Genomic DNA, 22,322 nt, shown 5'->3' with positions numbered 1-22,322 from the left:
ATTCCTAGAAAAAGTGTGTGTGGGGAATCTGAGAAAGCATCAGGGCATTCCTAGAACATCCCTTTAAAAACCTCCTTGATTTTCATTCAACATTCTCCAAGCCACTATTTCTCCCCAGCTCCTCTCTGCATGGCTCCCCGAGCTATTCTGTACCTGTGTGAAATCCCAGAACCTCTGTGCTGGCCTCAGGACGTCTTCGCACTTCTTCAGGGTCGGCGTCCTGCCCTTTCCGTCGTCGACAAGGCATTTGGAGTCAGGCAGAAAGGCCGTGGAGCCCAGCGGCCCCAGCTGCAGGACGCCTTCTGAGCTGTAGCGGACCAGCTGGGGAAGAGAAAGGAGGAGAGGCATTCATCCCAGCCCTGTGCCCCGGCCTGGGGACACAGAGCCCGCTGCCACCTCCTGCCCAAGCACAACTGTCCTGCTGCCAGGTGGCTGTCCTGGCACCCATGGGACCTTCCAGGGGAAACTTGTAGTAGGACGCAGTATAGGATGCAGTATTCCCTGCTTTCACACTCATGCTCCCCACCCAATATTTTGGGCAGAAGGGCAATCAAGAAAAAGAAGTAATCAATATGCAGATCATACCCACTCAGCAGGAATTGATGCAGCAAGGACACAATGTCAATTTGCCATGCGGGTTGGTCTTAAGAGCTCTGTTAGAGGCTATTGATAGCAACGGCCCTAATTAGGTTTTGTAAATAAATGTTACTGAAAAAATCCGGTATCCAAAAATACAAGAGGAAAAAAAAAATAATGAGGGAAATAAATTTGCTGAAATATCCTTCAGGCCTACATAATAAAGAATCACATTTTGATATTTCAGTTTTGCATGAGCCTTAACTGTTCTGAAATTTGGTGAGGTGGTAAATGCTACTGGCTGGAAATATGCTTCAGGTAACAGCCATTTATTATTTTGGATCATTTATGTATTTTTTAATGAAAAAGTTTTAGCAGGCACTATTAGTTTAACATGTACAACACAACAAGTGGTGTTAATTTTTACAAAGGGAGTGTAATTGTTATATTTGTTCTATTTTAAGCGATCATTTCACCTGTCTCAAGTCATTCACAGCACCAGAAACACAACATTTCTCCTTGTTTTCCTTATCTGTGGATAACTGCCCCCCTAAGAAGCATTCAGAAGGGCTCTGTTTAGTGCAGACATAGTACAGTAGAATGCCTAGAATGCCCCTCCAATCAGTCTTATCAGTCAGAGGTAGCTACTTCTTGCTTCTGTGTTTAAATCCAGAGTCGTTCCACCAGCATGGTGTTTTGCTCTTCTTACCCTAGAAGTAGTCAAATGCAGCACCCAAAGACTGCAAAACAGAGTCAGCTACATGGCTGGTGTGGTGTGAGGCTTGGTGCTGCAGGGTGAAGATCCAAGCCACTGAAGAAATGTAATTATCGCCCTGGAAATTCACTGTCCATCTTGTCTTACTGCTCTTAAATGGCTGGAATTACTTAACGAGAAGGGGAAGGCAGGTCAAAAATGCCTGCCATTTAACAGACACCACTGACCAGTGCATGAGATATCATTAAGAGTCAATCAAAAACCCTTGGATTAGAATCTAGCTTTCTACACGCATCCTTGTTAACCTCACAAGAACCATGCTGTGAATAATCATGTCTTTCTGGTTGAAAGAAGAGCACTGTCTGCTCAGTCCCAGACCAGCTGCCCTTTGGCACATACCGAGTACGTGTTCATTTCTGCCACCTGCTGCTTGTGTTCAGAGCAGCCCTGGGAGGTGCAGAGTTAGGACAGAGCCTGCATCAGAGAAAGCAGAGGGGTAACTACAGGAGGAATCTTCTTGACATGCACAATGTCATTAGCTGAGGCACTCTCTATACTCTCTAATCCTTCCTTTTTCTTCTCCTTTCTCCGTAAGGATACCAGGGACATATAAAAGAAGCTCAAGGAAGCAAAATGATTCAAAATACAAATGGACTGCTGGCTCTGACAAATGGACTTGCTTTTAAGTAAAACCTGCCTGTGTATTTCACGCTTCTAATATCCACTGATTACTCAGCAGAGTTCAAATGAACTGCAGGCACTGCTGAAAATTACACTCGCTAGGAAATGTGTTCATCTTGCCATCTTTATTATACATCTCCAGGTCTAAAAACACCTGCTAGCAACCTCGTTGGCTTTGCCTCATCTAGATAATCAGAACCACCGTTTATAACAGGCTACCTGCTCTGACAGATCGGTTTTCCTTCTCTGGTTTAGAACAAGCAACATTTTATATACAGATATTAAAGTGGTGTGCAACATTCTTTGTCCTTAGAATCTCAGCAGTCAGAACTGGATGTGCTCCACATCACAGTAACCACGCACTTGGGAAAGGCGGTGTTATAAAGAAGCCTATCAAAGCAGAAACTAGCGTGTCTTCCACTTCTAAGGCCCAAACAGAAACAATAACTCTACTCAACTATCTTCAGTATTGAAAGTGGCAGTTGTGTGACAGCTCAGGAGAATAAAAGATGGCTTTGTGCAGGAAACTGATATCTGTACAATGATAAAACAAACAGACTATCATGGACTTAGTTTTCCTGAATCTGTACTTTCTTCTGAGAGTTCCAACAGTCATAAAAACTTACCGTCATCCTAAAATAAAAGAAAATTCTAAAAAAAAACATGCAAACCACTATCTCATTTCAAACCACATTATGTCGTAAAGTTTTAGTGTGTGTTTCTGCAAAAGCAGACCTGAAATTAAGGTTCAAAATACTAATATATGATTAATAATGCCACCCTCCAAAGACTTGGTATCATCACTTCATAGAGACAATATAAACTGTGCAAATAAGCATTAAAGTAAGTTGCTTATTACTGTAGTCTAGAAAACAGGAAGAGAGTCAATAAAATAGTGAAAATTACACCTGCTGTGTTCAAATTCAATCTCAAGAGCCACTACCATATTGAAAAAGAAATAACAACCTCTGCATTTGCATTAGAACTGTGGGCATGATGCATCATGCCCCATCCATTGCTAGTCAGCCAAGACAAAATGGCAAAGTCCCCTTTATTAAGGGATATCCAATCCCATTAAAAACAAACAAACAAAAACATTCAGTGCAAATCTCGATGAGCTGAAAGCCTTAGACTTCCACACATTCCTCTACGTTTCCACACATTGCAAGCTACAGAACAGAAATGCTTTTTTACACCTCATGTGAGGATGGACCTTGGCTTCCTTTTTCTCTTTTACCTCAGAAGAACTGAAGAATCCACAAAGAGGACACTGAAACTAAGTGCTGTGTTAAATACTCCAAGTTCTAATCCTGATTCTATCCCTGTAGGATATTTTTTCTTTCAATTTTCTGAAATCTGAGCAGAATGGAAGAGGTGTCAAAGCTTGTTTACCAAAGCCAGCATATCCGATTAAAAACCAGTAAGCAGTGATGCCTACGGAAGGTGATCCTCCAGGAGCATCAATCTGATAGGTAAATGTCAGCTTGTAATTGAAAGATCTGACTTCAAAGAATCCATCCCTGCTGATTTCCAGTCAAGTGAAAAAAAAGTACAAATCAACAGTTAACTTTGTAGGAAACGCACAGATGGATGCAGTAGATTTCCACATTGAACTTAACCCCTCTCTCTTATTCCTGTTCTCCAAGCAAAAGAAAACCTTTGAACAATCTTTCAGTCCTGCAGGTTAAGGTGAGCTGGAGGATGACACAAATTGAAACAGTGAGCTATATCAGAGTCTGAACCATCCTAAACGTCCAGAGCACTTGTCAGCACAAGACACGCAGATCACAAGGAAAACAGCTACCAAACTCACATGTTTGTTAAGGAATGTCATCCACTGCTCCCTGTAAGTGAAGAAATTTCCTTCTCATCCACCCTGCTGTAAGCGATCAGACGTGCTCTCCAGCCTGCAACTCTGGGAAACTGCAGCCCTACCGACTAACGTGTTAAATACCGGCCCTCAGGCGACAGCTTAAGTGAGGCCTTTCATGTCCTTTTATTCCATCTGTTTGTGTAGCTGTGAGCTCCGGGAAGCCGAACATGGAGATCTCCCTTCTTTCTGCTTGATCTCAGCGCCGGGGGAGTTCTTGCTCCCAGGGCTGCCATGCCTCCGCTTTCTCTGGGTGTGAGAGGGAGGAGAGGAGGGTGGAGAAAGAGGCCGCTCACCAGCCCTTCTGTCCCCAGATGCCATTTTGTTAAGTTCTCTTCTTTCACCTACCGTATAATCAGCTCTACATCACAGTGTTCAAGACAGACTCTGAGGCGGTGAATACTTCCACCGAGGCTGTATAATTGCTCTCAGATGGTTCAAAACCCTGTGTGTACGCTATAACCAGCGCAAGAAGTTTCCAGAACAACAGATTCCAACTTTGGGGTTTGCTCTTTTTTTCATTTCTTTAAGCTGTTTTTAAAATAAAAGGGTATTGTACAGAGCTATAGACCCAATGGCTATTACAGATGATTGTATATCCAAGCCACGTGCAGAAACAAGGTGTTTCAAGACTCCCAATATACTCCTTTTTTTTTTTTTTTTTTTAATGAATATTTTCCTGGCTATGGATAGTGTTTCCCATTGCCCTCCCAGCAGCATTTGCAAATCCGTTTTTTTCCCTGAAAGGGATTTGACTCAAATTTCAGATCCCATGAATAAATATAAAAATGACACTACTTCTCTGTAAAGTGAGTTTTGAAATAAGCTTAGATGGATGAAAAAACTTGTTTGGATATTCCTAACTGTTGGCTTATACCATTTTAACATGAATCAAATTCAAGAAGCTAAATTGATATAAACTCAGGCTAAGCACATTCAAGGATATCCATAAAGGAGTTATCCCAGTCAGAGTAAAGTAATTTAAAAGCTGATTTCAGTTGAAAAGATGTGATTTATGGTGGTAAAAACATGATCTTGGGAATACACATAGGGAAGGGCATTTTGTTCATGGAGCAGTGACTGGAATGGTTTTCTTTTTTCAGTAGTATTGCATGACAACACCATTCAGAGGTGTGCAGTATTCAAGGAAAATGGAAGGGTAAGAAGCAGAAGAAAAGAGCATCATAACACAGAATGAACAGTAATCTTATGCCTAACCCAGCTTTTTCTATACACCTGACTGACTTCTGTTGGTTTCAGTGGAAACATGGGCATACTAAAATCCATGCTTATTTGCTTGTCAGAATTGAAGAGTATTAAAAACAAGACTGTATGTGAATAGTGGGCAGTTTTCAAACCACTAGAATACACCAAGCACTTCTCTAGGCACGTAAAACTAACGTAAATCTCAATGCAGCAAGGGTCTCTTATGCCCTATACTTGTTATGAAAAATGTCAGAAACTGAAAGTTAAATATAACAGACAACTATGCTCACACAGGCTGATTACGAGAGGGGCTTAAAAATGTTTATTTAATAAAAAGTTCGCTGTCAACACCTTTCATGCTATATGCTTGAATATCCTTGATTAGGGTTTGTGCAGCTGTGGTTTTCCTACTGAATTAATTTTGTAAATTCTGGTGAGATGATAGAACTTTTCCAGCTGTGTAATCATTAATTAACTTGGCTGCATCTGAGTGACTCCAACCTATACCTGTCTGTGAAATACTCAACTGTTTTATCTAACATCAACTTTGCCTTCTGCCTGGTGTTTCTTACTGAGTGAAAACATTTTTTTATTATTTTTTTTTAATTTTATTAAAAAAAAAAAAGGAAATTGAAAGTGCTGCAGGATGATTTGGTAGAATAACTTCTTGCCTTTCTCATACTTTTATAATTCTTACATGCAGGGATTGCTTTGAAGGATTTGGGAATAATGACTTTCTATGCTTTTATAAGACGCAAGTACAGGAGGGCTGTAGCTCATGGCTGCAATTTCAAGTCTAAAAACAGCATTCAGGCTCTTTTGGGAATTTCAAATTGACAGGATACTGGAGACCAATAGCAGAAGTGAGCCAGAAGAGATTTAATTGGTCAATAGCCAACTTCAAAATTTTGGAGAACACTCTTCAAAATACACATACCTTGTGTATTGTTATTTAAACCTGAGGAGAGCTTCCTAGTGTCTACTCTAGGGGTCCCAAATTCCAAAGGCATCATTTACTAGGCAATGTAATTGCTTCTTACTGAAAGAAAAATAATCCGTTCCTTAAGCTTTTCCTGAAGCCAGCTGGAAAGGGATGAAAGAAATTGGCCAATGCTAGATGTTCTCTGAGAGGTGAGCTACTTTAGGCCCCCAGATTTTAAGAATGAGTCAGAAGAAGCTGAACACATCATACCTCCTTTCAAATAAATTTACAGTACCTTGTATGCCCTCATCTACTTTCTTCTTCTGTAAGTCAAAACATACGCTATAAAACAGGAGCCATGGAGGCAAACTAGCAGGTTAAGCACTTAAGCTGCAAAATGAATTAGTCAGAATAATCCATTTCATTATTCCTCTCAATGCTAGCATGATAAGAGATGATTAGATGTTGCAAAGGGACTTTTGAGAAAGACTTAAATTTGCAGCCTTCTGGTCAGAATTAGAATGGAGCAAGAGAGTGAACTCTCTGAGTCCTTTGACATCTCTAACTAGAGTCTTCTTGGAAAACTCATTTACATCTAATTAAGCAACACAATTTTGTAACCTTACTCATAGGCTGTTCCTTCTGTCTTTGCTATGAAAGCATCAGGCAAGTGTCCCATAATGATTCTGCTAAGGGTGGACATTTTGTCAGTAGGAATTACTGTCTAACCACTTTGCTCTAATGAGGTTTGACTCTTCACCAGCTTGCAATTAAGGACAATAGGCAATATTTATATTTCACAACTCCTGTTATGCCTCCATAGTGATGTGTGAGCCAGGACTCCAAACCAATACACGTATGGGTGAACTTCAGATAATTGTTAAATCTGTGATAAGGTCAGAGTTTATTTACGCATGAGAACGTTCAATAATGTAGTTTTGATTCCAAATGAAACCAAAATTACATTTCAGAAGAAGCTCAAATCCTAGAACTAAATAATATCCCACTAGTATTGAAAAAAAAATAAAAACAATAAAAAGAACATCACTATAAAGAATGGAAAGAAGAGATGTCATTTTGCAATCACCAGACATCTGTAAGAAAATAATACACAGAGGGACGGACAAAAAAGAAAGTGTTCCATTTCAGAGAAGTATTGACTTAAAAACATATTCTCAATTCGCTTCAAAGTTGATGTTAAATATGTGATTAACTTTCTGCCTAGTCAGGGAAACACATCAGAGTATTGCTAAAGCACTTCTGACAGGAGCCTACAACAAGTGAATCAACCAACAATAAATATAAAAAGGTACTATTCCTAGAATAAGTCAGGTCATAATCAGAAGAGGAGCTTGCTCAGACTGTCTGAATTTGTTATTTGTCAGTGGATCTCCTCATTACTAAAAAAAATTATGATTCTTCTGTTTTCTTTATTAGCATCTTTAATGTATAGATTCCCACGTTGAACTACCTGGGAAACGGAACCCAAAAAGACTACAATAAGGCCAAATATTTTTTCTTTGCAACACAGAGGTATACTGCCAAACTGAAAATTTCTTGAAGTTTCTTGAGGTATCCCATTAATTACAGAATTTTAATTATTTACCTGAGAGGACATTCCATGGCATGGATAAAGGATTGCTTTGTCATCCTCTTCAGCTCCCTGATCTAAGCAGTAGCCACTAGCTTTGCTGTTACGTACCTATAACCAAATCAGAAGGAAAACAGTTGTATTAGATGTTATTCTGTAAGATGCAAGTCCAATCTAGCCATCACTTAGTTGCAGTACAACTACTGACACAAATAACAGATAAAACCATTCTCATTTTCTCTGAGAAACATGTTCTTATTCTTCATGTATGTCAGGACTCCAATAATACAGTTGCTCCAAGAAAAGACAGCTTATTTGGTTGACCTGCTGTCTTTATAAAATTATTAACTTGGGTCAGTTTTATTTTCATCAATCATTTAAGGGTCAAAACCCCATTAAATTCACACTAAGAAACCCAGGCCAAATTTTGCTCCAAATTACCCTAGTATAGAAATAAATTTTGATGCTCTGTGCTGGAAACGTGACTTCACCAAACAGTATTAGAACTAACCTGCCGATGTGTTGGCTTTTGCAAACTTTTACTTGCTTGTATTTTGTATATAAAAATAAAAAAAATGAAACAATTTTATTTGAATTGAGACTATAGTACCTTGCCATGTACAGAAATGACATACATTATTGTGAAAGGATACAGCAAGGATAAGCAGCACTGGAGTGCTTTCACTGTATTTACAGATTGGGTTCAGCGAACCAACCAAGTCAAAAATTCATGCATCTTCCCAGACAAGCAGACAAGTCTATAAAACTGTGTTGGAGTTCTCATGAAATTACAAACCTTTCTTCCTCTTCAGGCTAGAAGTATTACACACATTTTGGACACAAAAATTTTACAGGTTTCTTAAACAAGAAATTATTTAGATGCACATTTTGGAACAGTCAACAGGTCAGTTTTAGTTTAGACTGTGAGCAATTTGTCTGGCCACTGTAATAACACAGAAATAGTTGCTTCATGAAGTGTCAGAAAAAATCAGTAAATAATCCTTTATATTATAGTGTATGAACATAGCAGGCGATCTGATGGGATAAGGGGGTTCACTAGCAGTTAAATTTCAGTAAGTTTATTTTATGACTCAGGTAGTATAGAGGCTAAAGAACATGAAGACAGCTTTATGACAGCTTTAAAAATGTGAATCGAGTCACTAGGAAATATATTTTTACTATTGTTTCATTCTGTTTCATGTCTACTTGATACATCTATTTTCCTTAAGCTCTTTAAAATTCAGAAACCTTTTCCTCTGGAAAAATAGCCATAAGAGAAAACATTTAATAGCTTCATCCTTAGGATGAAGCATCCTTTTTTTTTTTTTTTTTTCCCATTATGGCCATGTAAGACAGGAAGGGAACTATGCCAATTTATACTAGCTAAAAAGCTTGTATGGCTCCATTTTATTATACATTCTAATGAATACATACCTGCATCGCTGAACTTCCTGTTGGACTCAATAACTTTGTTATGCAACCACTCAACAGAAACAAACTTCTTTTTAGAGCCCAGCTTTCTAACCGTCTGGTATAATTGACACAACATTGGCAGTACTGCCGATGTGCTTCTCAGTTAACAGCATTTTCAGAACTGACAGTTACTAATAGCCCCTGTTGAATTTACTAAATGTCTTTCCTTGGTTACTGCCAGGGATAGTTATATTAGGATGCAATAAAACTTGCACTTTATATCAATATCTGAAGTGCCTGACTTATTTTTATATGAAGTCAATCAACTGGAACAGAAAGGAGGAATGTCCATTTAGTTGTCTTGTGTTAAAATGTATTGCATTTGGATTTAATTGTAGTTCAAGCAGACAATTAAAACAGAATCTTAAAAACATTACGCAACAGGAGCGGTCCTAAAACTTTGCCCCATTTAACAGATGTAACCTATAGCACTTTTACCCTACAGGCATATGACAGACTTAAAAAATAATACAGAAGGCAAATCTGACTGCTTTAAAGATTTGGATCAAGCATACATGACATTTTTGATTGGTTAACAGAAGAGAAAGAAATGATCCAGAAAGCTGAGATGAACCAAAACATCTACACATTTCCAACACATTTGGATTCCACATTTTATTAGGGTTAACTAACCTGTCCATTCAGCTATCTCAAAGTAGGTGTTCTAGGGTCTTACTCATTACTGATGCACAGGTGGAAATGAAAATCCAGATTCTGAGCACAAAGCAGATTTTTTTTTCTCTGACTCCTTTTTATGATAAAGATGTGCCAAATGGTAGCCTCAACTTCATCTGAACAGGAACATTTTTTTAATTTTTTTTTTTATCGCTAACAAGGAGGATTTGCAGAAATGAATTAACGAAGTGAATATAATCGTTCAAATAAGTTTGGCAAAACCTGAAATAGGTTTCTTTACTAAAAATAATTCAGTAAATTTAACAGTTCTTATCAGCAGCAATTATTTCAGCTCTCTTGACTGATGATGTTTTGTTCATGTCTGTGGCATCCTATTTGGGAAAATATGACCTCAAATTCATGTTCTCAGAGCTGCTCTATTTTAAAATGAAAGCCAAGGTGGTTGCACATTATTGTTAGTGAGAATGATTTCATCTGATACATCCCAATGGGAGGGACAATGCTTCTCAAAGCCACACTTCCCAGCGTTGATTAAAAGTAGGTGAGAGCATTTGTGTTGCTACTACCATGCTGACTTGAAATTGCTCTGTACATCCTGATACCCACCACTAAGATGAAAGGATTTCTGTAATGCAGCCATGATGTATTTTCAAAGACATACAGTACCTCTCCATAAGTGACTGTATTATTATAAACCCTCATTTCAGGATAGACGTTCTCCAAGTACCACTTAAAACTCCGGCACTGCAGTCTCTGTCGTAGAGCTATTCTTTCAGAAACATCTCCAAAATCAACTCCTGGGTTCTACAAAGTGGAAAGAGAATAAAGAAATGTCACCACATTGACTTTACAGTTGTTTTCTTTACCGAAACCAAATTGGAGTTCAATTGTATACCAAGCTGCATTTCCCTCTGTACTTGCTCTTTTGTAAGTAGCAGCTCATCAAACAGCTGCTGCTGAGAGTAGACAATAAATATTAATGAAAGTCAGTGGAAAAAGGATAACAAACAAGCAAAAAAAAAAAAGTCCAAAACAAAACATAAATCTAACTAAAAAACCAGTATGAATGTTGTGAAAATACAACAATTCTAAGTGTTTGCAATCAAACCTGTACTCCTTTGCTTCCAGATTCATCAGGATTTTAGCTCTAATTCTGATCTAAGAGACAGCAGCTTGATCATCGTTTACTCTAGTAACAGTCCTGGCTATTCGCTAATGTAAATGAGAACAAAACAGACCTGTTAAAACTTTGAGGCAGAGTTGCTCAAAAAGTCATTAAGCTCCGTTAAGCATTTGCATAGACCAACATTCAATTTTTATAGGAACTGGTGCTCGTTTGCAGACTTAAGCTATAAAATGCAGTTAAACTCAAAACCTTTGCAATTCTATTTCAGAATTTAATTCATGTTTGAATAAAAAGTTCCAGGAAAAACATAGGCTGAAAGAATCAAATCAATACGATCAAAACCAGCCATTTCAGAAAGGCCAGGTCAGTTACCGTCTAGATGTAAGCCAGCATAAATTATCATAGTTCAACTTCCAGACAAGAACTTACCTCTTCTAATTTGTTTTTCCAGCATTATAAGAATCAAATGGACTGAAACTGGGGATCTATCTTAAGTGCCTCATACAGAAATCTTTCTGGAGGAAATGTGTGTTTTACAAATTATGTCTAATGCAGGGTTACAAGACAGCAGGAAATCTTAGCTTGGGGTTTATTAGAATCCCCAACAGATGCCTTGTTTTCAGGAGAGAATACAAGTGTAATACTGAACAGGTTTTTCCATTTGCCACATAAAGAGATTGCTGTGCTCACTGCTGCTTGCTGATGCGTACTTTGTCATGAGCTCTCTACATAGCATCCATTCAAATGAATGTTAATTTACATTCTACTTTGGGCTACACGGAAGGACAGCAATTCTCAGAAGCACTCAGTACAAGAAATCATTCAATATAAGATTTCTTTATAATAAAAATTACCAAGGAATAGATCATAAGTAGGGGTGTACAAAACTACAGGTAAACTACAGGAAAGCTATGCTGCCTGTTGATGAAGAGGGGGTATGGGAACACAACTTTTCTGATATGTCCAATGATCATCCGCAAATCAGGATACACATTATGCACAGATCCTCAGTAACTTAGAAGGGAGCCAAATGTGGAAAAGATGGTGTGAGTTATGAAATGGTTAATTTGGATGGGTTTTGGTATGCTGCAACACATGTATTTTACTCGTCTCCCTTCATCCCTATTCCACAATGAAGGAATACAACACCTTTTTTACTGGGCTATTTCTACAAATCACAAGAGCAGCAAATTGAGCAGCTATGAAAATGCTGTGCTTACTTCTGTACTAGCTGAAGTCATCAAGTCTGGGTTACTGTGTGATGGTTCAGAAATGAGATGCCCACAGGATTTAGTATGCAGGGACATTCTTTTTAGCCAGGCAGAAAGGTTTTTAGTTCTCTTATAGAAGGTTTTTCTTATGGCTTAGACCAGTAAAATACTTGAATCATCGAGATTGAATACTACAGTAGAATAACTATGAACAGTAACGTGCTAGCTTCCTTTTCCTGAGAGCTAATGGGGTTATTTTTATGTTGTACATTTTATCAATCAGTTTATTTTATGGAAAGTAAATTTTAATGTTCAATATTTCTGCTGATTTTATGCCATTTAATGTAGATGTGCCTATTTTTTTTTAAAGCACTGTTGTATAGCGCAGTGCATAAAACTGCATCAATAAGAAATCTCAGAGAGATTAAAGGAAATCATGTTTTGGTGTAAATGCTTATTTAAATGTCTTTTCTATTCTCAGAATTTGTTTGCAGAAAGCATCAAGTAAACATATTTACCAAGATTACTTCTTTTTCATCTTCCTGTTAGAAAGTTACCATTTGTTCAAATGGATGCAGACACGGCCAAAATGTCCCTAAAAGCTTAAATGAACACTTCTTTGTCTTCCTTCTACTATCCTGGAAGTCTTGTGTGGGAAATAAGTTAGGCAGTATTGCCTTGTTAAGGGAAAATAATTCTCTGCAATTACCTGTCATGCCGGAAGTAGCAACCAAAACACACCTTCAGAGATCTAACTTTCACCACAATACAGAATGTCCAATACTGAACAACAGTAAGTAAAACTCAAGTCTCTGAGTATCTAACATATTCAGGCATCACGTACAGAAAAAGAGAAAAATTGCTCCTTTAGATATATAAATATGTTTTTAAAAACACAACAGAAATTAATAAAAATTGGATTTGATATATTACCTAGGTATCAGAGCACAAGTAGGTATTTAAGACAAAACTAAATCTGGTGAAGTCTTTGCCAAGACTCCCACCACTTTGTTGGACTCTGGGTGGTAACTGTGAATGTTCACAAAGACACAGCTGGACTGGCATACTTTCCTGCTCAGGTAGGAGCATTGCCTGCTTCCATTTACTTCAAACCAATCATCTTTGGCCAAATCCCTCATATAAGGGTTAACTTTTTAGTTAAGTTATCACTAGTCACAGAACAGAGTACGCTTCCCTTCAGCTGCTCTCCCTATTCCCCTCCACATGAATAATTTGGATACAAATACCACTGAAGGATACAACAGCAATCAGCTTCCACATGACTGTGATATAACATGTATCTCTTCTCTTGAAGAATTATGCTCAGTGGAGATGCAGCATGTGATATACTTACAGAATCAAGTAATAAATTGAACCTACAGTTAATATAATATTTAGATTACATAGATTACTAGAGGTCCCCACACACAATCTAGAATTCATACACACAGCAAGAAGCAGGATGCATCCACATTGCCACTCTCAGCCAGTAGACAATAAAGCTAGTTAACATGTGATTCTTTTATCACATACTTTGTTTTTTATGCTGGTGAGGTTCACTGAGCCTCATGATGAATCATGATATTTATTTATGGACAATTCTCCAGTCCTCACCACTGTAGCATATGAACACCTCCAAGTTTAATGGCATCCTAAATTAATGACTTCTTCTGAGGAAGTGCATAAACCTGAAACATCGTGCTCCAGTTAAATTATAAGTCTGTGTCACTGCTCCTGAGCATACAACAAAACTTACACAGAGGAAGCAAGTTTATGACAGAGCTCTGTACTGAGCATTCACCAGCTCAGAACTCTTCCTTCAGTTTTTTGAGTGCTGTATATGATTGCAGTAATATCTTTCACCTCTAAGAGCTAAGTAGGAACAAGTATCCACACTTCTGCCTTTGTTCAGGAGACAGCATGGCCTGTACTTACTGCCATGGGGATGTTCCATGCCATGTAAACATGCGACTTGAAGTCATCCATCCAGACCTCAGCAGCCCGCAGGGCGTTGCGCTTTGCATAGTAATCGATGTCATTGTTGTAGGGTTTCTTTGTGCGTTCGATGTGTGCCACACGAGAACAGGGTAACACCTCCATGCTTCCTCCACATTGCCAGACCTGGGAGAGTTTGAGGAAAGTCAACTGAATGATTTTTTATTTTATTATTTTAAGGTGATGTGACTGCTTCTTTTGAGATGATGTACATACATTGTTCTCTAGTTGGAGATGGGTACTACTGAATAACGACTGCCTGACTTACCTGCTGTGAGGGTGAAACCCTTCCTGCCCTGAATTGACAAAAATGAGTACAAGGGGTGAATACTGCTGGCTGTGTTAGGTACAAAGATGTAGTTGTCATAAATACCCAAGTCCTTCCCCATAACGTCACTGTTCTTGGAACCATTAGGAAGAAGACAAATTGCAAGGTGGTAACCTGTACCATACAGACTAGTTTAACCTTGTTCTCGTTAGTGAAAATTCAACAAAAATCATTTGTATCACCTGGCTGTGTTTGCTCCTGTATGAGGGTTACTGTATCAGCTCTCCAAACCAACTAACAAACTGTCAATATCTTAAATGTGACTGCCATAAAAACCTAATGTTACATACTTAGCATACATTAGCATCTTAGGTGACCTATTCCACCCCACAGCCTTTTATGACAGGATTTGAACATTGACTTTAGGAAGGAAAAGGAAACACTATCTACATGCACAACACCAACAGATAGAAGCACGGAAACATACTTACATCCTCATTATAGAAACAGACTTGGATTGTGAGACGGTTATAATTATTATTCTAACCTAGCCCCTGCAGGCTTCACTGCTTTTCAGCACAGCAGTTCTCCTTCACAAACACACTTTGCCCTGCCTTCCTCAATAAGAAACACACTGACTTACCACATTAGCACAGGATGTCCCATGGAAACTTTATCCAAGAATATGACATGAGCATCAGCACAGAATGTTTTGCTAAAACCATTAACCTAAATGTGTCAATTTAGCAACAGAGGTCACTGCCACACTTGGCAGTGGACGTGAGGACAGCAAACATATTGCCTACCCTGTGCTTTGTGATGCCTGGCTCTCAGCTTTGAAGAGGAGCATGCAACAATGCAACAGTGAGGCTGGCTTCTTGCTCTCCTTCCCAGGCGGGGAGAAACCTCCCTGGTGCAGCTACCCCCAGGTTGAAGAGGACAGATAAAAGTGGCCAAGTGGAGACTGTACCGCCTTTCTGGACACTGCTGTACAAACATGGGGTAGTTTTTTCTTGTTGATTATTTACTCTCTGACCCCCATAGTGGGAAACACAGAGGAGCTGTCTCTAAGAATCGGTGAGGTGTGGAGTCACGCAGGGTCAGTGACGTTTGTGGTTCAATGCCCTCAGATCTGCACCTAGTACTATTGCCTAGTTGAAATAAATAAAAGATATTAAAATATAAGAAATGATCCCCTGTTTTACAAGGCTGCCTTTTACTCAGCATAAGAGCCCATTTCCAGACCAAATGTGCTCCAGAACAAAAACCTGGGGCAGTTCTGCAGCTAACCTGCCTTCTCAGGGACAAAGATAAATTGCTTGGGAAGTGGCAGATAAAATCATCTCCTCCAGTTTGTGTTTTTTTTTTTTTTTTTTTTTTTAAATACATTGTTAGATAATACTTATTTGCTGCTTTCTGAGCAGTCCTGTAGTCAATCATTGGCCACAGGAATTTGCATTTGATAAATGAAATACGCCAAAAAACACACTGCTCATAAATTTGGACTGGCATATGCTGAGGGTTTCCAGTGCAAAGGGGAAGTGCTAAGAAAAAGAAAGAAAATAATTTATTTTCATGATCAGAAGGGTAGATGAGCAGTACACTTCAGTATACTCCTTTTGCCCAACCCATCCTGGCAGTCAGCTATTTAATGCACAGCACATTTTTCTTTCTCTTGATATGGTTAATGACCTTGTAATTTTTATTTATGTATTTTGGTACCAAGGGCAAATACATTATCTGAGCAATGGATTTATTACCTTCAAATGCTGGTGCTCATGCAAACCTGAAAAGGAAAAGGTACTAAACTGCAACATTAAAGGAAACAGTTTAGCTCATCTGTAAATTCAACACAAATAGTTATTTACTAGTGATTAATTCTCCCCATATGAAATCCACAGGGAACTCAGACACCTGGCTTTGAAGAAAACAGGGAGGAGAAAAAAAAAAAGACAGCAGCAGCAGCCTCAGGCCAGATAATGCTCCCACTGTCAGCCAGGACCTGCGGTGCTCAGCAGGCAGCGTGAATTTGCACTGTGGTGCGACCACCCCATCTGCAGCCAGCTGGATTGCTTACATTTACATTCATCCACCTCTTTCCTGTACCTTCCAGCCCCATTTTGCTCTTTAAAGAGAAAATATGTTAAAGAGAGAAAAGGAAGGAAACAGCCTCTATCAAAGGAGACAGATAGGAAATATTCAAGGAAACTCTGCCTCCTGTGACAATGCTCATTCACCCTGGATAACTGCTTCTTTTTCCTGGGGATACCTAACTTCTCTTTTAGCACAAGTGGGAAGCGTTTCCCTGGTAAGGATGTGATGCCCAATGCTAGAGAAAGAGAGCTGGAGATAAAGCACATGGGGCGAGGAGGCCGTTAGATACCTGTGTTACACCAGGTGGACATTGTTGTGCCACCATTTATCTGCATTCCAGATGAACACCACAGCTGCTTGACTACGGGTCATTTCCAGCCAAAGGAGGTCTCCTGTTTCACTCCCTGAGGTTGGCTGCTGTCCAGCGGGGCATGGACGTGACTGTCGCCTCATCCATTTCAGTGCACAGTTAAGTAAAGAGCAAAGCTTTTCTCCTCTCCCTTTCAATCCCAATGATTCATCTCACACAAAATAAAAGAGTTTCAGTAGTACAACCACATACATGCACCCAAAACTGGCCAAGATCTCGGTAGTTTACAGTAGTCACATAAGACTTAGGTGAAGGCTCAGGTCTTGTGTCTTAATCAAGAGGATGAGGAGCGCTACCCTGCTGTTTATGGAATTGAAAGATATGCATGATTCGGAAAGACATTGCCTGTCTGCTCTGACTAAAAGAAGTCTTTGAAATATGATGAAAGATGAAAGGATGGAGAAGGTTTTACTGTGTAAAACAGATGAGAGAGAGGTGAGTTGGCAGTTGCCCCTGAACCTGGTTGATTCTCGTGCTCTTTTCATTCCCCAAACTGTATTGAACAACCCATTTTTAACAGTATTAACCCATTTCTCTCCACATCTAATTGAGAAATTATGTCAAAAAATAATGACATGCATTTATATAACATTTATCAAACAGAGTTCCTAAAGTGCTTTACTGTGTGAAGCAAACCTGCAGACACTTCAAACCCACACCTGAGGTAACCACTAATCCTCAGTGAAACGCTCAGCTTACAGATGATCAGGATCTCATCTTCGCAGCTGCCAAAAAGTCCAAGCCTGATGCCTCTGGCATCAATAATGTAGACCTGAGCTTTTCTTGCTACCTTTTGATATGAAGCATTTTTGAAACAAAAACATCTATGGGAGAGATGGTTACATATGAGAGCTTCACTCCTACCCGACTGGTGGTGAGAGACAGGTAAAGCAGCAAAGGGAATTTATTTTTACCCATGAGCATAAAATGATGCCCAAATCCCCCGAATCACATTTCAGGCAGTCAGAGACAAACTTCCATATCTTTGGCTATCTTCTGCGGTAAGAGTACTCCCTAACTCTAATATTGACTTGACAGCATTAATTACATATATGCGTTTCAAGGTTCATTTACTGAGAATGTGGGAGCCAAACGGTCTCTCTGAGCCTCTCCCTGCAGGGGTGCAACATCACTGAAAGGCAAACTCAGCCTTTTGATCCCCAAGGAGAGGCAAATCCCTAACAGTAAGCTTTGTTTCTGGCATTGCACTCATCAAACCTTTATTCTAGGCAAACAGCAGAGGCTGCACTGAAAGTAAGGTAGATACAGGCTCAGAAGATGCCCCAGGAACAGGGCAACAGCTCCAGCTGATGAGCAGCAAGAGCAGAGAAGCAAATGGGCTTCTACTTCGTGTGCTTCTCTGCTCAGTGCAGCTGCCGCAGCCCAGGGATTTGGCTTTTCCTCCACGAGCATCACACTGTGCAACATTTTAAGACATGATCAAGTAATTCCAAGAGACACTCAATTTATTTGCTAATTGTACTTAATTTCAGCATTGCTCTTTAGGCTGCTATAAACAAAATTGATAGCAATATAAATGTTACCATAGCTGTGTTACCTTAGCATTTTTACTGCTAATTATCTCAATCAACTTTTCTATAAACAGACATATTAAGTATTAAGAAGAATAAGTACCCACATCAGGGATGAATTACACATGGAATGATAATGTTTGTGGTTTGTGCTACAATGATTTACCTACGCTAATTATTAGCTATTCCTGTGCACCTGAGATATGGCTGTCCTACAATATAAGCATTGTACTATACCTATATTGTACATTATAAAATAAAATAGTCAGAAATTATATTGTATTTGTCAAAGAAAAACCAAGATGAGACCATAACTTGTTTACCATGACCTAAAGCTATGTATCACCAAAGTTCTGCAAATGAAGGTCAGGAACATGGTTTTAAAAGGCTAATAGATCCCTATGTCTGAATTGTTGCCAAACAAGAAGAAACTTTCTGAGAAAGTAGATTTTTCCATTTTTACTTCCTGATGAAGGTCCAAAGTATAAATTTTTGTGAGGTTTAAAAAGAAAAAAAATCAGCTTCCGAAAAACTCAGAAAAGTTCTTAAAATAACTCCATCCAAAATATTTTAAAAAATTTAACGACATCCAAAAAAAGGAAGGGCAAAGAGGAAAAAAAAAAAAAAAAAGGGAGAAAAACACTTTTGATAAAAACCAGGCATTTTGGGAATGAAAGTAGGAGGTGAGAAAGTGCAATGTAAAATTCCTTCAAAACGATTGGCCCTTTTGGTCACAAAACAGTTTCAAATAAAAAACAACAACAACAAAAACACAAAAACAAACAAACAAACAAAAAACCAAACAAATAAAAAAAACACACACCCAAAAGCCTGGCAGCCTGGTCACCATTGACGCAGGATGTACAGCTGAGGGACTGCTGGGACAATCAGTTCCTGTCATGGCAATACACAGAGAGCACAGTGCTGGCACAGCTGGCAGCCCTGCATGTCAGACATTTGCACTAGTGCCACGTCTGCCCGGCGGATGTCAGAGCTCACCACCACCACGGGGTTTAATGCTCAGCTGAGCCATCTGCAAGGCCCTCACTGATTGCAGGGAGGGCTCTAACTCTCCTTGGAGTTAGTCCCCTGTAAACTGAAAAGAACCCCACGTTACCTTCAGCCATTTATATATATATATATAAATATATAAATATTCTATTTATTTATTTATTTTTATGAAAATGTGTGTTTACCAACTAATGACTCATTACTTCCAAAAATGGCAACAAAATTCCAATATTCTGTGGCCATTCCTGTGTGTGCTTTTAGGAGACAAGGTAAGTGCAAACTACAAGCAATTAATGGTAGAGGTTATTCATTGCTTCTTTCAGTATAGCTACAGAAAAGGTTACATATGACGTTATTTCACTCTACTAAGCCAACTGCACAAGGATATTTAATTTAGCAGAAATGTTCTCAAAATTAAAAGGTAAAAAATAAAGTTGGATTGGTATGAGGACACAGTTAATTCTCTGAATTTAGAAAACTTGAATTGGAAAGACAGACCGTGATCTCTAAGAACTTTCCCTAAAATCAAGTAGTTAATGAGATTTGGAATAATCCGAGGCTTCATTGTTAGCACACTCTCTGGAGGCAGCACCAGAGGGGACCAGTACCATACAACTGGCAATGGTGTCACAGCAGATTGGTGTTTTATCCTTTTCCAGAAACCTGCAGCACCTTCGGCGGTCCTTTGCTGAAAGGTATAATCATGGCCTACATCTTCCAGCAGTATGAAAATGCCAAGAATCAGCTCCACAACGTGCATGTGGCAGCAGGTCCCTTCATTTTCTGTTTGCCCAGCAGATTGTCACTTGGCATTTCTACAGTGGTTTCTGCCAGGGGCAGCGCTTCAGAGCTGGACATTCAGCACATCCTAAAAGGGGACTCTTATGCTGGAACTGGACCCTGATATTTCATAAAAACAGTTCTGAACTCTACCTGAGCACCGCAGATCTTCTCTTCTGCATGAAGCCAACAGATGAGATGGAAGGAGTTTTTAAAACAGTCCAGATATCCATGGTTTATGATATACCAGCATGGGAATTCTTAGAAGTCAGCGATCTCAGTTTTTTTTTCATTTTTCAAAGCAAAGCCTATCAAAGATAGGCTTCCAGACTACCCCCACACACCTGCGGCTGGACTGGAAAGGATTTTCCTATCATGAAAGAATCATGAAAGAATTTTCAAATGTTTCAGAAATTTTGCTGACCTAAATTGTCAAGAATAACATAAATCTTAAATATTTTCACTATCTGAAACACAGGCACTTTGTCACCTCTAGCCCTCCGCCCCCAATTATCCCAAAATGTTCTGCTTAAATTGAACCAGTGATGTTTTTGAGATGTTCTGTGTTAAAAGCTTTTTTTTTTTTTTTTTTTTAATTATTTTATTTTTTATTTTTAAAATATAAACATACTCCAAACCGTAAGGTCAGTTTAAATCAAAACACTCACACCTTTGTTGCAAAAATAGCAAAACCCGATCTTTCAACAACATTAAAAAATATATTTGATCTGATTTAGAAACTATCAAAACACAGCCTTTTCCACCGGAGTATTTTTGCTTTAATTTACCAGCTGGAAATGCCCCCCACATCTGCCCATTAAATATGAAGGATGCCAGTGGGCTCACAGCCCTTTTCAGAGTACAAACGGCCTGAAGATGAGGATGCCTTGCACGATGACAGACCACCCAAATGAGGGGATCGGACAGAGTGCCCACATTCTGGCTCCTCAAGGTGAAAAAAAGTAAGTATTTTCTAGCAAAAGACACAATGCCCGAAGGGCAGGAGGATGCACAAGTCAGGTGGTAAATTCACAACAACTGATACTGCCAGGCCCTTCTCAGCTCCTTTAACATCACTGCGTAAAATAAAGTCCACATGTACACAAAGCTACAGGAAAATGACTACTCTGATGAAGTCAAACAAAAACCTAACTCTTAACATTAAAAACATGCTTAGGAAGATGATGCTATTTCTTTGGCCTCTCTCTAGTCAGCCATGGACCAAAAAGATCTAAATCAGAAATCATCCTTCAAATAAAATTTGAAACACGTCAATAAGGTCTTTTACCTCCCAGTGCACTGGAGCCCTCTACTTATCCTTCAGTCCTTAACGGATGTGGCAATTCTTCTAACACCCACTCTAGAAGCAGCAAATTAGCATGAATATAGCACGTTTATGAATCTTGCACCTCTGATATTTACAATTTATGTAGCTTGCTGAAAATTGATATTTCAGAGTAATTTATAGCCTGACATTTTATTTTTTTCTAATGGGGTTTTATGGATACTCTTTCTTCTATGTATTCTCAGTGCTGACTAGAGTGTCATATTTACTCAGATGTGCTAGATAAAGTGCTTTCTCTCTGTTTTTCAGTTAATTTTGGAAGCTGTTTGAAACTAGGGAGCTGTCATAATCAGACATGTCATATGGAAAAATTAATCACGTGGTCTCATGTTTTTCATTGACAGCATTTTTATGATCACCTTTATAGACAGCTACAAGTATGGTTTTAAAAAGTCCGATCTCTTCGATCTCAAAATCATCTGTGCTATTTAATAGTGCACTTACAAAGCAAAACGTCTTTCCATGCTGGGACAAAACAGCCTACATCAGAGAGACTTTGGCAGTCAAAGAAATAACTGAAAAAGGAATAAATCACATCTCAAGATTCACAGATCATATGTTTTGTTAAAGATTACAGTATAAGCATCTGACCAGTGCCTGCAGATTAAAGGACCCAGATGGGGCCTTGCTTGACTGACTGATCGTGTCTTTCTCTTCTGCAATCCTGGACTTCATGATTTCAGCTCCTCCTAGCAGCTGTTTATAGATAACCTGCTAACAGCAGATATACAAGGCAGAGTGAGACAAAAATCTCATGCATAAAAGCTATTTCTGTCACGAGAACAGTCTTATCACACAGATGTGTAAATACCTAGGCCCACTGCTCTTGCTGCCTTATGAATCTGGGAACGCACAGCAGCATTTGCAGACTGCTGATCTGGGAGGGCTGAATTCCATGGGGGGATCTTCTCGTGTTTTGT

The 22,322-nt window shown here is 39.0% G+C and overlaps 1 protein-coding gene across 2 annotated transcripts in view; it reads right to left on the bottom strand.

Moving 5' to 3' along the window:
* The window catches only part of GALNT9 (polypeptide N-acetylgalactosaminyltransferase 9), a 144,642-nt gene that overhangs the window by 2,675 nt on the left and 119,645 nt on the right, over positions 1–22,322 (bottom strand). For both annotated transcript variants that reach the window (XM_032198801.1, XM_032198802.1), the window contains exons 7-10: positions 13,943–14,128; positions 10,337–10,474; positions 7,577–7,672; positions 154–321 (exon numbers count right to left, since the gene is read on the bottom strand). In XM_032198801.1, the coding sequence (XP_032054692.1) occupies positions 154–321; positions 7,577–7,672; positions 10,337–10,474; positions 13,943–14,128 (588 nt within the window). The remainder of the gene's footprint in view (positions 1–153; positions 322–7,576; positions 7,673–10,336; positions 10,475–13,942; positions 14,129–22,322) is intronic.

This window comes from Aythya fuligula, chromosome 17 (assembly GCF_009819795.1).
Source record: "Aythya fuligula isolate bAytFul2 chromosome 17, bAytFul2.pri, whole genome shotgun sequence".
Taxonomy (NCBI): Eukaryota; Metazoa; Chordata; class Aves; order Anseriformes; family Anatidae; genus Aythya; species Aythya fuligula.
The sequence above is the reverse complement of the archived record's forward strand: the minus strand, read 5'-3'. Positions and strand labels throughout refer to the sequence as shown.